The sequence below is a fragment of the Rhinolophus sinicus genome, linkage group LG02, assembly GCF_036562045.2.
Source record: "Rhinolophus sinicus isolate RSC01 linkage group LG02, ASM3656204v1, whole genome shotgun sequence".
Lineage (NCBI taxonomy): Eukaryota > Metazoa > Chordata > Mammalia > Chiroptera > Rhinolophidae > Rhinolophus > Rhinolophus sinicus.
Window position 1 is genome coordinate 145,828,090 of NC_133752.1, and position 14,195 is coordinate 145,842,284.

At 44.0% G+C, this 14,195-nt stretch overlaps 2 protein-coding genes across 2 annotated transcripts; one reads left to right on the forward strand and one right to left on the reverse strand.

Moving 5' to 3' along the window:
- Positions 1-1,392: 1,392 nt before the first annotated feature.
- Positions 1,393-2,319, forward strand: LOC109452912 (olfactory receptor 10P22). The gene has a single exon (XM_019742224.2). It carries the CDS (start codon positions 1,393-1,395, stop codon positions 2,317-2,319), a length of 927 nt encoding a protein of 308 aa, XP_019597783.2.
- Positions 2,320-11,245: 8,926 nt separating this feature from the next.
- On the reverse strand, positions 11,246-12,134 carry LOC109452911 (olfactory receptor 10P1). Its single transcript, XM_019742223.2, is given in 5 exon segments — positions 11,246-11,515; positions 11,517-11,875; positions 11,878-12,024; positions 12,027-12,101; positions 12,104-12,134. Coding segments are annotated over 5 exon segments (882 nt in total).
- Between the last annotated feature and the right edge of the window lie 2,061 nt (positions 12,135-14,195).

A 14,195-nucleotide genomic window follows, 5' to 3' on the forward strand; every position in this document is an offset into this window, starting at 1 on the left:
CAAACAAGCAGGAGAATGCCTGAATTAGAAAGCTCTCCATAGAACACTAAAGAGGAGGTGAACCTATGGCAAAGAAACTTCTTTCCTGGTTAAGTGATACACATAATTCTAAGGACCTGCAGTTTCTTTGTGGTTTTTAGTCATTGCGTCATTAGTGCTCTAGGCATCCACTTGTGTGTCCTCTGTCATTCCCTGCTGTTGGGTGTCATTTGCCCCAGCTGAGATCTAGGTGAGTGCTTCCTATTTCTAAAGCCTTCCTCAGCAGCTGGGGGAGAGAGTTGAACTCCTGGGTTGGGTGGGGAAGTTCTACCAGAAGTCAGACCTGTTGCTATGTCAGCAGTTTCTTTTCTTTGGGTGTTAGCACTGTTTTACAAGACGGTTTTGAAAAAGTGCTTTTCCTAGTTTCCAGGAGAGAAGCAACCTAGGGGTTAATTCTGGGAGAGGGCCATGGGCAGAGGGCAGCTCTTGGGGCAGTGGGTCGAGCAGTTCAGAAGACAGGTACTGGCCAGGGAGCTAGAACATTTGGTTTCTGAGCCCAGCTTCATTCAGGCCTTGCCGAGGGACCCAGGATGCATCATAGACCCTCCTGCATCATGGTCTCTATTGTCCTTGGGGTGGAGACTCTAGTTGGCAAGCCCGGCAGCAGGGAATTTGGAGGGGCTTAGGCGCTAGAGGGGGCAGGAGGAAACCACTTCCTTCTCCCTGGTCCCCAAGTAAAACTCTTCTCCCTCTTCTTCAGCTCCCCTGCCTACTTTTCCTCCCCATCCTCTGCTCTGGGCATTAGGCTCTTGAGGGAATTGAGCTTCTGTGACGTGATTCCAGGGAGGGGCATTTTGAGGTCCGTGGGGACCCATCTGCAGGTAAAAGCCCCACCTGCCTTCTCTCCGTAGCCTTTGATTCTGTGTATTCGCTTTCTCTCTCTTGGTCTTATTCTTGCTCCAGCTTTTCCTCTGCCTCATGGTGGATCCATTTTTCTTCCAATCTCCTTCTGCCAGCTTTATTTATTCTGTTTGCTCACCCACCGTTCTGCCCATATTCTCCACCATTTTCTTAAACGGAACTGTTCCACCAGTTCCAGCTTTTTGCTTCTAGAACCCAGCACTCGGGTGAGTGGAACAAACCACCCATTAATCTTTCAAATTCCCAGCCTCAAGGAACTTGAAAAGAGCCATTCCCAGTCAACTCCCCCAGTTTACCGTTTTTTTCTGTCCTGAAGGGTTTTTTGGGAGGGGATTGCTAGCAGCCCAGGTGCTCACCCATCCCACTCCTGATAAGTGGGATGTGCTTGTGGCTGATTCCTCACCTTTTCTGCTGCAGCCGAAGCCTTCTCCTGGCTCCTACTAGTTTGGCCTTGGGAACATAGAAGGTTAAATGATCATGTCACAAATGATCATGTGTGACAATGGCACGGTAGTAACTGAGTTTGTTTTGCTGGGGTTCTCAGGTTTTGGTTCCCTTCGGGGCCCTCTGTTCTGGGGGGTGCTCTGCATCTACCTGGTCACCTTGCTGGGCAACTCCCTGATCATCCTCCTCACACTGGTGGACCCTGCCCTGTACTCGCCCATGTATTTCTTCCTCCGCCACTTCTCCATGGTGGAGACCCTTTACACAACAACCATCGTGCCCAGGATGCTGGGTGATCTCCTCTCCTCCCGCCCCACCATCCCATCTGCCATCTGCTTCACCCAGCTGTATTTCTTTGTCCTCTTTGGCATCGCAGAATGCTGCCTGCTCACCGCCATGGCCTATGACCGCTATGCTGCCATCTGCCGGCCGCTGCATTATACCACCCTGATGAACCGCGGCGCGTGTGCCAGCATGGTGGGGGCCTCTTACCTTATAGGCATCATCGCCGGCACCACGCACTCCATCTTCATCTTCACTTTGCCCTTTCACGGTGCCAACACAATCCATCACTTCCTGTGTGACATCCTGCCTGTGCTGAGACTAGCTAGCGCGAACACCTTCTGGGGTGAAGTGGGCAATCTCGTCCTCACAATAGCCTTTATCTTGATCCCCTTCTTACTCATCATAGCCTCCTATGCCTGTATCCTTGCCACCATCCTTGGGGTTGCGACATCCCAGGGACGTCGAAAAGTCTTCTCTACCTGTTCCTCCCACCTGTTTGTCATCATGCTCTTTTTTGGGCCTGGGATTTTTGCCTACCTGAGGCCATGCACAGGCTCCTGTCAGAACCCGGACCAGTTCCTTGCCCTCTTCTACACAGTTATCACTCCCATGTTCAACCCTTTTGTCTACACTCTGAGGAACCAGGAGGTCACAGGGGCCATGAGGAGGCTCCTGAAGAGATATCTTTGAGCCCTTGAGTCACTGAAGTTCTTGGACACAGGGACCTGATCCTTGGACAGTTTCAAGGAGGAGGGGGAAGCTGGGACCTGCAGTCCTCAGGGGTCTGGCCTGGGCTCTGTATGATGAGTGTAGGATTCCTTGGCCTGTCTATCTCAAGGGCTCAAGGCACTGACATACTGCTCAGAGCTCTGCTCCAGAGCCTCTTCTTACAGCCTTGACCTGGTTTGTTTATAGGTGCAGAGCTGAAGAAACATGCACTTGAGGAAAGATTGAAGCAAGAAGGCAGCTATGACCATCTTGTGTGATGACCAAGCATTTCCTGGTGTTTCCTGAGGCTCATTAAGGCTATGATTCCTGGAGACCCTCCCCTTCCTTCTTCTCCCAGACTCCCCATTGCCAGACTCTGTCTCTTACATCAGTCACCTCTGGTATAGCGAGAGCTCCTTTGGTTCGGGTGTGAGGTTTGACCTGGGTCACTAGGGTGGCAGAGAAATAGGGAGTAGTTGGCCTGGCTTTGGCAGTTCAGACACTGCTTAGTGCTTCTTTAGGTAGGTCTTGTTACTTTGCTCCTGACTGACAACTTCTCTCCCAGGGATCCCTGAGATGTTGATATTCTCTACTTAGCTTCTTTCTCACCTGGGACAAGACTTGCTTTTCATTTCCATCTCTGGTGCTACAGTAGAAATGATCATACATCTCTATTCTCTGTCTGATCAGAAGGTCAGATCTGGTCCCTAGACTCCCAAGATGATGCTTTTGTTTCTTGCAAACTGTCCACTATTTCTTGGGGTCACTTTAATTTGCTGACCAGAGGGATCTAGCACCATTTTACTTTTCTTGGGAAGGCATCCTTGCTTGTTCATAAAATCCCCTTCAGCAATAAGCCTCCAGAGGGAGCGGTACAAGGAGGGATATCACTCTCAAGGCACAATAAATGGGGACTTTTAAAACAGTACTTATTTTCTCTTCTGGTTTACAAAAGTAACACTCTTAATTGCAGAAGATCTTGCATCCAGAGGAAAAGAAAATAACTATTAACATTTTGGTGTTAATAATGTCTTTGGGAAATTATTGCAGTCTGGTTTCCCTCTATCTATGTATATATACACATTTTTAAAAACTAAAAATGGGATTATATTGTACAAATTGTTCTATAAACTTCATTTTCCACTTTATTAAGCCATATTGTAGAATTTTACCATATAAGTAGACTTCTAAAGCATGATTTCCATATTGTATCCTACTATATGAATGTACTCTGATTTACTTATTTATTTTTATTTTATTTCATTTAAATATAGTTGATATGCAATATTATATTAGTTTCAGGTGTACAATATAGTGCTATAATGTAAAGCAATCTCCTATTGTTGGAATTAAAATTTGTTATAAATATTGCTGAGATAAATATCGTTGGACTTATATCTTTATATACTTATGCTTTTTTGAGCACAAACTTCTAGAGATGGAATTGCTGAGTCAAAACATATGCACAGTTTTAGAACTTTCAAAACATATTGCCAAATTACCCTCCAAAAGAATTTTTATTGTTTTACAGTCCAGTTGAGGGCAGTCCAATTTTCAGGGCAAGGAAATGGGATGAGTTGGAGTTAGATGGCCTGGGGAAGAGAAGCATGGGGAGGTATGGATATTTATATTCTTGTAATGCAGAAAAGATCTGATGAAGAGGATACGAACTCACTTTCCTTCAGTCTCACCAAATATATCTGGATGAGATATATTAAGACTGATAGTGCAACAGGAGGCATCAAAGTTAGATAAAGGAATGACTTCCTGAGTTAGCATTTGAACAAGACAAGGAGAGAGGCTTTTTCCTCCATTGAAATTGGACTGACTCAGCCCTAGGTGGCTTCATGCTTCTCTCACCTGAGAGCGTGTAGAGCCAGCTAGCTGTATAGCTGATGACACAGACATTGTTAAGCAGAGATAAGTCATCCTTGCTGTGCTTATCTCTGACCTGCAGAAAGTATGAGCATAATGGAATGATTGATGTCTAATACCACTAAATTTGGGATGGTTTGCTACGCAGCAATAGATGAGTTGGGCACCATGTAATTAATGAAGAAGGGTGAATCATATTAACACATTGGTAAAAGTTTTAGATCTCTTGTTGATTAGACCTAAAATACTGACATGAAGAGAAAACATAAAATTTAATGTGCTATTCCAGGGCAGGCCCAGTGGCTCAGGCGGTTGGAGCTCCGTGCTCCTAACTATGAAGGCTGCCGGCTCGATTCCCACATAGGCCAGTGGGCTCTCAACCACAAGGTTGCCGGTTCAACTCCTGCAACTAGCAACGGCAACTAGACTGGAGCTGAGCCGCGCCCTCCACAACTAAGATTGAAAGGACAACAACGTGACTTGGAAAAAAGTCCTGGAAGTACACACTGTTTCCCAATAAAGTCCTGTTCCCCTTCCCCATTAAAATCTTAAATAATAATAACAATAATAATAATAATATGCTATCCCAATGAGAATCTTGAGGACAAACTGGAGATTGAGTGAGGTTAGTTCAAAGACTATTTAAGAATTCATTGCACAGGAAAACTTGAAACATTGTGGAAATCTACAGCTAATATATGAAAGAAAGCTGACAGAGGTTTGACCAAATTTGACTACAAACCTAAAAACTTACATAAAATTACCAATAATGAGTTGTGAAGTTGAAAAATGTCTTTTCTAAACTATCAATTAAAGAACAACAAATTTCAATCAACCATGCTAGGCGAAAGACAAATCATCTTTCTAATCTCTGCAGAAAGTGTATTACAAAATCATTGCCATGAATATGAAAGAAATCAAATAGTACACAGTAAAAAATGTATGATGAAAAGAATTATAGAGGTGATCAGGCAGTTAATTAACAAAAGTATATTATTTTTCTGGATTGTATGACATTGGTGGCATTTGCTAATTAAAAAAATTCTAATTTTAATAATTTATTTTTTCATTTAAAATAAATGTTTGTATCTAATTTTATATTTGTAGTTTTGTTTTACTTTCTTAAATAGGGCCATCTCAAATTATGTAAGTTTTAGGTCCCACAAAATTGGGATCCATCCCTGTACCTACCACATAGGATTTTTATGGGAATTAAACAGACAATTGTTGGTTAAGAAGTTAGTATTATGTTTACTAATTATGTACTCAAGCAGGATTAGCTATTGTTATTACTATTCATCCTGACTCTACTGCCTTTCTGTGCTTCCTGATCAGGCCCTAGTCACTTACTTTATGCCCCAAATTTCTACCAGTCCACTGCACTGTTATTTCTTCCCTCTTTTCAATGGAGAGGGTCCTAGAAGCGCCTGTATTTCATTTCAGTTATAGCAGTGGGATCTGCAACTGGTGGGCATTTGTCTTGTTTTTCTCTTTCCTGAACCCTTTGAACATGACTCTACTGTTTGGGAAGTTTTCTGCATTTTGAGTTCACTCTCCCCAAAGTAATAGCCAGAAAACTTGCTTTCCCAGCTGCCTTTGCAGCCAGGGCACCGGCATGTGACTGGTTCCACCAGTTAGACTCATTGGTGTGATACTTTGGTTTGGAGCTGAATGCTGTGATGGAGGAATGCAGAATTTATGGTCTGGAGAATGTGTGAAAGAGGTAGTTGTCTGGCTCTTGGGGGCAGCTGTGGCAGAGTTCTGATGTCTGGTCCCAAGTGCCGTCAGCATGCACTGGGCGGTGCTGTGTGAAACGAGCTCCTAGTGTCGGAGGTGTGGATACTCAGGCCACCAGGTAGAGTGTTGAGTGTCCCCTGGCAGCATGGCTGAAGTCTCTGGTTCTCTGCTCTGCTTGGAGACCCTGTAAACTAGCTTTGAATAATTCCTCTCTGCATAAGATGACCAGAGTGGAATCTGTTGTTTGCAACTAGATGCCCTGACTGATAAACTTGTTAGTGGTCTCTATGTCTCCTTTTTCTGCCACTGTTATCTATTCCTCACGCCACAGCTAGAATGATCTTTTAAAAACTCAAATTTGATTTTGTCACTCAGGATGAGTCTCTGAATTTTAAAGTGATCCCAACATCTTTCATGATCTGTACTGGACGGTGGTGGGAGCACACCTATCACCCTTAGGTTTTCCACAAGATGAAGGGATTTTAAAATTTCCACTTCTCAAAGGGAACAAGGATAGAAATACTTCCCACCTTTCTCTCTAGCCCCTCACTCTGTTCTCATGGGAGGAGTAAACTTACTGACTGACGATACTGTAGAACGCATTTTTGCATATGCAGGGCCTAAGACCTCTTTGGTTTTCTTTCTCAGGCTGGCTTGCCTTAGGCTACACACCTGCTTTCATCCTTCAGGTGGTAAGCTTGGGGACAGGCCTTCTTGTCCCATAATGTGTTATTTGCACAGATCCTCTGCCCTAACTGGGGAGTGGTGGTAAATGTGGGGAGTAGGAAACTCATTTTTGACCTTGGGTTCAAGCTCTTGTTTTTCTCTTTCCAGAATCCTTTGAACACGACTCTAATGTTTGGGAAGTTTTCTGCATTTTGAGTTCACTTTCCCCAAAGTAACAGCTAGAAAACTTGCTTTCCCAGCTGCCTTTGCAGCCAGGGCACCGGCATGTGACTGGTTCCACCAATTAACTCATTGGCGTGATACTTTGGTTTGGAGCTGAACGCTGTGGTGGAGGAATGCAGAATTTATGGTTCAATTCAGCTTGCTTAATAATTAAGCTGATCTTTTGCCTCCTGTCTAATTCCAGTGTCTTTTCCTAGTTGGTAGAGAACCCAAAAGGGAGAAGTGTGGTTAATTAACCTCTTTAACCCCCAACAACTTGGTTACCACATATTTTCCTCCTCACTTCCCCATTGCTCACTATACTCAATCATAATGAGCACCTTGCAGTTCTTAGAGTGAGTGAGCCATGCTCTTGCTCAGCTATCGACCTCTGCACATTCTATTTCCTTTCTTACTTCTTCCTCTGGATAACTTCTCCTTGTTGTTCACATTTCAGTTAAGATATCCCTTCGTCCTTGGAGCCTTCTCAGTCCCTCTTAGGCTGGATTAGGGACTTCTCTTCTGTGCTCCTGACCATCCTGTCTTGTTATCTATAGTATATGTCTCATATAAAATTGTGATTGCCTGTTAATTGGTCTGTCTCCTTCATAAGGTTTTGTTTTATTCTCCTTTGCACCAAATTCCTGGCACATAGCTTGACATGGTATTTTCTGAATGAATGTATTAAACTTGAACTTCCCAAAGGGTACATCATGGCACACTGGAGGGCCATATGGATTGGAAGTGTCTGTAAGACCTTGATCTTCTTAGCCCTTGGTTTCTGCATTGTGGCGTCTTGGAATAGACAGAGCTCCCAGGCTCATTGCATCTGGCCATAAGTAGCCTTACTTGGGGCTACTCAGGGGCAAGCCCCAAAAGAGTGGGGTTTGGTGATACGCCCTGAGGTTCCTGTAGCTGGTGACAAAAATGAGCCAGAGCCCCTGCTTGACCTCAACAGGCGGAGGGCAGCCCAAGAGGTGCTCTGCAATCTTCACGTCTATTCCAGCAGCCAGGTCCCAAGTGTCCTGCTGCCCACAGTGGACGAGGGACCCATGGAGCTGTGGAGGAGTTGGGGTTCATATGCTCAAGGGACACAGTACACGGCCCAAGGAATGGTCCTCAGCTCTCCATGGGGGACCTGAATCTGTTTCATATATATCCAATACTTCTGTCCATTAACTACTGATGTGCCCTATTGTGGTATATAAGCTGGCTGCGTGGTGGCTGCTCTGACAACGCATGTACATTAGAGAGCCAACGTTCTGCACATTAGAGCTCCAACAGTACTGTATCAAAATATTTGACATGAGAAAATGTGATTGAAAATAGTCGTGGGGATATAAAGCACAGCATAGGGAATATAGTCAATAATAGTGTAATAATTATGTATGGTGTCAGATGGATACTAGACTTATTAGGGTGATCACTTTGTAAGTTATATAAATGTTTAATCACTATCTTGTACACCCGAAACTAACATAATATAGTGTGTAATTGAAAAATAATAATAATAAAAAGGCACACAGGGATAAGATGGCCATTTACAAATCGAGGAGAGAGGCCTTCACAGCCCTCAGAAGGAACCAACCCTACTGACATCTGGATCTCGAACTTTTAGCCTCCAAAACGGTGAGAACCTAGACTTCTGTTGTTTAAGACAAAAAAAGAAAAACTGTGATTGGATATGAAATTCTTTTGCATGATTACAAGAATTATAAACATAACCATTTGTCAATGAAAGAAAAAGAAGAGCTAGTAAATGTAAACATATATTTACATATAATTTCAACAGGTGAATAATTCTGAATGACTTTGAAAAGGTTTTACACTATTTATCACCCACTTCTGTGAGTGGTTTTCTTGGATGGTGACCATCAGTTATTTTAAGAAATCAATGCTTAAAGATCTTGATCAGGAGGTGTTTATATATTTTCTAAGCACAAAATCTAATACAAAAATTATTCACAGAAGCAAGATTAAGTTTCTTATAAATATTAAAATATTTTATCTGAAAGTTTTATGTAAAACCAGTATTAAAAATTTTGCATATTACTGTATGATTTATTTTCCTTGTAATTGTATATATATATATATATATATATGTATATATATATATATAATATAAATCTTGGCTATTTATTTTTATTTGCGTTCTTGTAATTTAGTGCTACTCATCTCTTTTTGTTTTTGGATTTTTTAAATTAGTTTCATGTGTACAAAACAATGCAATAGTTAGACGTTTCACCCCTCACAAAGTGATAACCCCCTCCCCCAATCTAGTGGCCCTCTGACAGCGTATATATCTATTACAATTCCATTGACTCTATTCCCTATGCTGTACTCTATATCCCATGACTATATATATTAAATGATAGTTGACATACAATATTATTCAGCTTCAGCTTCAGGTGTACAGTGCAGTGGTCAGGCACCTACACCACCCATGAAGTGGTCTCCCTAATAAGACAAGTGCCCATCTGATACCCTAGAAAATCTTTACAACATTTTTTATTCCGCAAACTGTCTTTCATATCCCTGTGGCAATATTGTAGTTACTAATTTATGCTGTCTAATCCCTTCCCCTTCTCCTTCATCCTCTCCCTTCTAGAAACCATCAGGTTTTCCTCTATATCTCTGAGACTATTTCTTTTCCTTGTAATTATATAGTAAAAGGAGTACAGTGAATTTTTTTCCTTATCAAGCCCTATCTAGATGCTTCCAAATGCCCTTCAGTTTACCCTGGTGTGCCATTCAAATATTAACACTTTGTACATGTGCCACAATGTGAGGAAGATTGGAAGTACTGCACTGAGCCACTTATTCCAGGAAGCCTCCAGAAACACCTTCAAATTATTATCAATTATTAACCTTCCAATGCATGTTTACACATCCTTATAATTACTCTCATTATATGTTTCTGCTGGTTTCTTTTTTTAAAAAATTTATTGGGGGTGCCAATTGTTAATAAAATTACATAGATTTCAGGTGTACAATTCTGTATTACATCATCTATAAATCCCATTGTGTGTTCACCACCCAGAGTCAGTTCTTCCATCACCATATATTTGATTCTGTTGGTTTCTTACCACCCCCATTAGATTAGGAGCCCTACGAGGGCAAGGAGCTTATTACTTATTTTCTGAATGTCAGGAGTGCTGTATAGCTCTGGGCTCCTTGACTCTGTCTGTTTGAGGCTATTTTCTGACCTCAAGTTTCCTTTAGCTCGTCTCTAAGCAAGGTCTAGACCATTTCATTCCTAGTACACGAGGGTTAAGGTTTTTCCCTCTGCTGCCTCCAGCCTTGACAGTGACAAAAGCTGTTTGGATGATGAAACAGAAAACTAATTATCAAAATATAGTGTTGTTGGGAGGTTTGGGGACCATGGCAGAAGCTAAGCTTCCAGGAATAACTCCCAAACAAGAACTGGTCAGTTGAAGAAACCATGGGTGCTGCCACCAGGGATAGGATCTATGCCAGAAACTTGTTGTCACAGCTTTCTTTGCTGGAGAGAGAGAGAGAGAGAGAGAGAGAGAGAGAGAGAGAGAGAGAGAGAGAGAGAGAGCTGCTCCTTGCCTCAGTCAGTCAGACCAGTGGAACAACATCACATGCCTGGGGGGTTAGGACGCATTCTCAGCTCCACAGAGGGAGGTGGCTTTTCTCCTCACCAGACTTCTAAAATGGGAACTTCTCTAAACACTGAAAGGAGATCAAATGCTGGGTGGCCACAATGAGTGTTCAGTGTCCACTCTCTCTAGGTCCTACCCAGGATGGCCTCAGGGCTTCTCACAGTCTGAGGTGCCATTGAAGGAGGTATGAGATCAAGCTGATAGCACACATTGGAAGGAGGATAGGGATGTCAGGGAGACCCTCTTATTCAGTTGGATGTGTTATCACCAGTTATGCATGATGTCAGAAAGAGGGGGAAGAATATTCATGTGGAATATTTCAAGGGGGAACAGCTCTCTTTCTTGTAACAGGCATCCAGAGTGTAAGGCTGCAGTGTGTTTCTGGGAGAAAACTAGATCAAAGGGCCAGGTAAACTCCCTCACTCACTCACTTGGATGTCAACTTCATCTGCTTTCATAACTGACATGGACCTCTGACTACTGGTGCAGACATGGCAATCACCTTGCTCAGGGATCCAGAACAATCTAGAATGCTAAATGTTCTTCCCCACAGGCAGCATTCCCGTCCATTCTATCTTGTCCTGTAGCCCATGGTCTGATAGTGAGTCTGGGGTGTGGGTTAGGAGGTAAGATACAGATTTATCTCTTTTAATTCCAACACTTTCTGCCAGGAAGCTTTGTTTCTTTGAGGTGCTTCATGGTTTCTGTTAGGGGTTTAAGTTCAGCACCTGAAGGCTGAGGGAAGAGCAGTGACTGAGTGAGCAGACATCTTCTGAGTCCCTTCAGAGTGAGAAGACCTGCCTCTTCACCGTGTGCCACAAGGCCCCTGTCACCTCCTTGTTCCGAAGGGTGTAGATGATAGGGTTGAGCATGGGTGTGATGACCATGTAGAAGAGGCTGAGCATGCAGTCCGTGGTGACAAAGGAGCCTGCCCAGAGCTGGATATAGGTGATGCTGGCTGTTCCAAAGGAGAGGAAGACCATGAGCAGGTGGGAAAAACAAGTAGAAAAGACCTCTTAATGGCTTTGGATGAAGGCCATTGTCAAGATGGCCTTCTTATGCCAAGATGTGGGCATAAGAGGTGACAATCAGAGAGAAGCGGACCATGATGAAGATTATGGTGGCTGTCTTCACAGAGGTCTCACTCCTGTGCTTTGTAGTACTTGCCAACCTCAGGACTGGCAGGATGTCACAGAGAAAGCATGCGATGATTGGGTGGTTGGGGAAAGGCAGAGTGAAGATGAGGGAGGAATGGATGGTGGTTGTGATGATGCCCATAAGCCAAGAGATGCCCACCATGGCCAGGCAGGCTTGCCAGCTCGTGAGGGTGGAGAAGTGCAGGGGCCGGCAGATGGTGGCATAATAAGCATAGGCCATGGCCATGAGCAGGCAGCACTCTGAGATGCCCAGATGTACATCTGGGCTGTACATCTCTGAAAGGAGATGGCCTGGGGGTGTGGGAAGGCCAAGTCAGCCAGGGTCCTGGGCATGATGTCGGTGGTGTAGAGGAGCTCCACCACTGAGAGGTGGTGCAGGAAGAAGTATATGGGCGAGCGCAGGCAGGAACAGCCTGTGTGAGAAGTACCACCCAGAACAGGGGTCCCTGCAGGGCCCTGAGGTCAGAGAGTCCCAGAAGAGGCATTCAGGCAGAGTCTGATTTTCCTTCGTCATCACTTCAGGTTAGAACCTACAACTAAGAAAGAGAAGTTTAGGTAGAGACAAGCAGCATTTTTGTGACTTAGTAGACCACTTTCCATACGGTCCCTCTTGAATCAACTGAGAGAGTTAGGGTCGCCACTTTATGGATGAGGCCATGGGTCTCAGGAGGGTTAAATAATTTATCCTAGGTAACACTCAGGGAGTGGCAGGCCTGGGACTAGAATTCAGGTTTCTTGATGCTCCATTCCATGCCTTTCCCATGTTCCCTAAGCTGCGGGTCCTGTGTGCAGGGCCTGACTCCCCTGTGTGGAGACCCCAGTCCTGTACTTTGGGTCTTTCTCCAGAGTGGGGATGGAACAGCTGTTATGTCCTGGGCCCCTTTGTACTCTCTGGCCTGAAACCTCAGCCTGAAAGAAGCTATGTAGCACCACTGTGGACTCGGTCAGGGACTGTCCCAGGCTGGTGTCTAATGATCACCATGGTGGGTTGTGGATTTAGAATGTCATGCAATGATTTGAGTGCTTGTGATAATACCGCTCAAATGTATCATGCTTCGGGACTTTATAGAACTCCTTTTTATAGATTATTAGGTTCTAGCCCCTGCCCTGTGATGGGGCTAGGGCAGGGACTGGCCATACTGTACTTGGGTCTCCTCTTATCAGGGGCCGGTGATTAGCTTCACCAGTGGCTCTGTTTCAGCACCCTCTCTCTGTCCTCCCAGCCCCTATGTATTTCTGTAGTGTGCCCCCTGCAGGGAACGCCCCTATGCATTCTATTACAATCCCACTCATCTTTCAAACTCAGTTCAAATTCCACCTCCCCTATGGCAGCTTCTCTTCGCATTGGCAGAAATAATTACCCATGGCATTTTGGGATTAAAAGTGACCCTAGGGGTCATGACAATGCTTGAATCTCATCTACAGCCTCTTAGAAGGCTGCTGTGCAGTGTCTGTTTGACCATCTGCAGTGATGGGGAACTCACCATCTCCTGAGGTAGCCCTGTCTAGCTTTGGCCTCCTCTGCCTGTAGGAAAAGTCTTCATTATATTGGTCTTGGCTAAATTCTTAGTATTTTCCAGAATGTCTAAGCCCTCTTGCACCAGACAGCCCTTCAAATATTTGAAGAAAGCACCTTTACCTGTGCTCGCATGAGACATTACTGTGCCTTGGTCTCAGCACTTTTAGAGAAAGGTCCCCACTGTAAGGTCATGCGGACAAGTTGGGGAGGTGTTGGGGGGGCCAAGGCACTATGCTAAGTGCTTAATAGTCATGAACTCCTTGGATCTTCACAATCAATCTATGACATAGAAATCTTTATTTTCTCCATTTTACAGATGAGCAAATGAAAGTACAGACAGTATTAATAACTTTCTCAAAGGCACACATCTAGTAACTGAGAGAGTTTGGGCTCAAATCCAGGCCTGCCTAATTCCAGAGCCTGTGCTCTTAAGCACGAAGTTATTAACTGTCTTAGAGGCTCATTTAATCACCAGAACAACTAGCGTGGTACCTGGCGTATGCCAAGTGTTCAGCTAAACATTTAGGAAATGAATGAATAAATCCCACTTATAAGGACAGGGGAACTGACAAACAGAAAGATTAAGTGATTCGCCTAAAGTTAGGCAGCTAGTTAGATAAAAATGGGACACTGGGCCCACATCTTTTAGAAGTCTTGGTTCCTAAGATCTGCAGAGCTTTTGTCACCCACATTCACCCCACGTATGAGATTAGCCCAGCTATCTTCCTCATCAGCCAGGAAAGTCTTAAACGGTCTGCTCATTGCTCATAGGCCTAACCTTCCTCCCACACTCACTTTGTCCTCTCACCATAATTTTTTGCCATAAGTCATTTACTCTATAGCTTATACTTAAAGATTGCTGTGAGCTGGGCACTGTGCAGTATCTCAGTTGACTTTATAACAACTCTAGGGATAGTTATTATTTTGTCATTGCAGATAAGAAACCAGAGCTTAAATTACTTACCCAAGATCACACGATTAGGGAGTGGCAGAACCAGAATTGTAACTTGGAGCCTGAGGTTTCAACCACCACACACACTGTATCTCCAGTGAGGG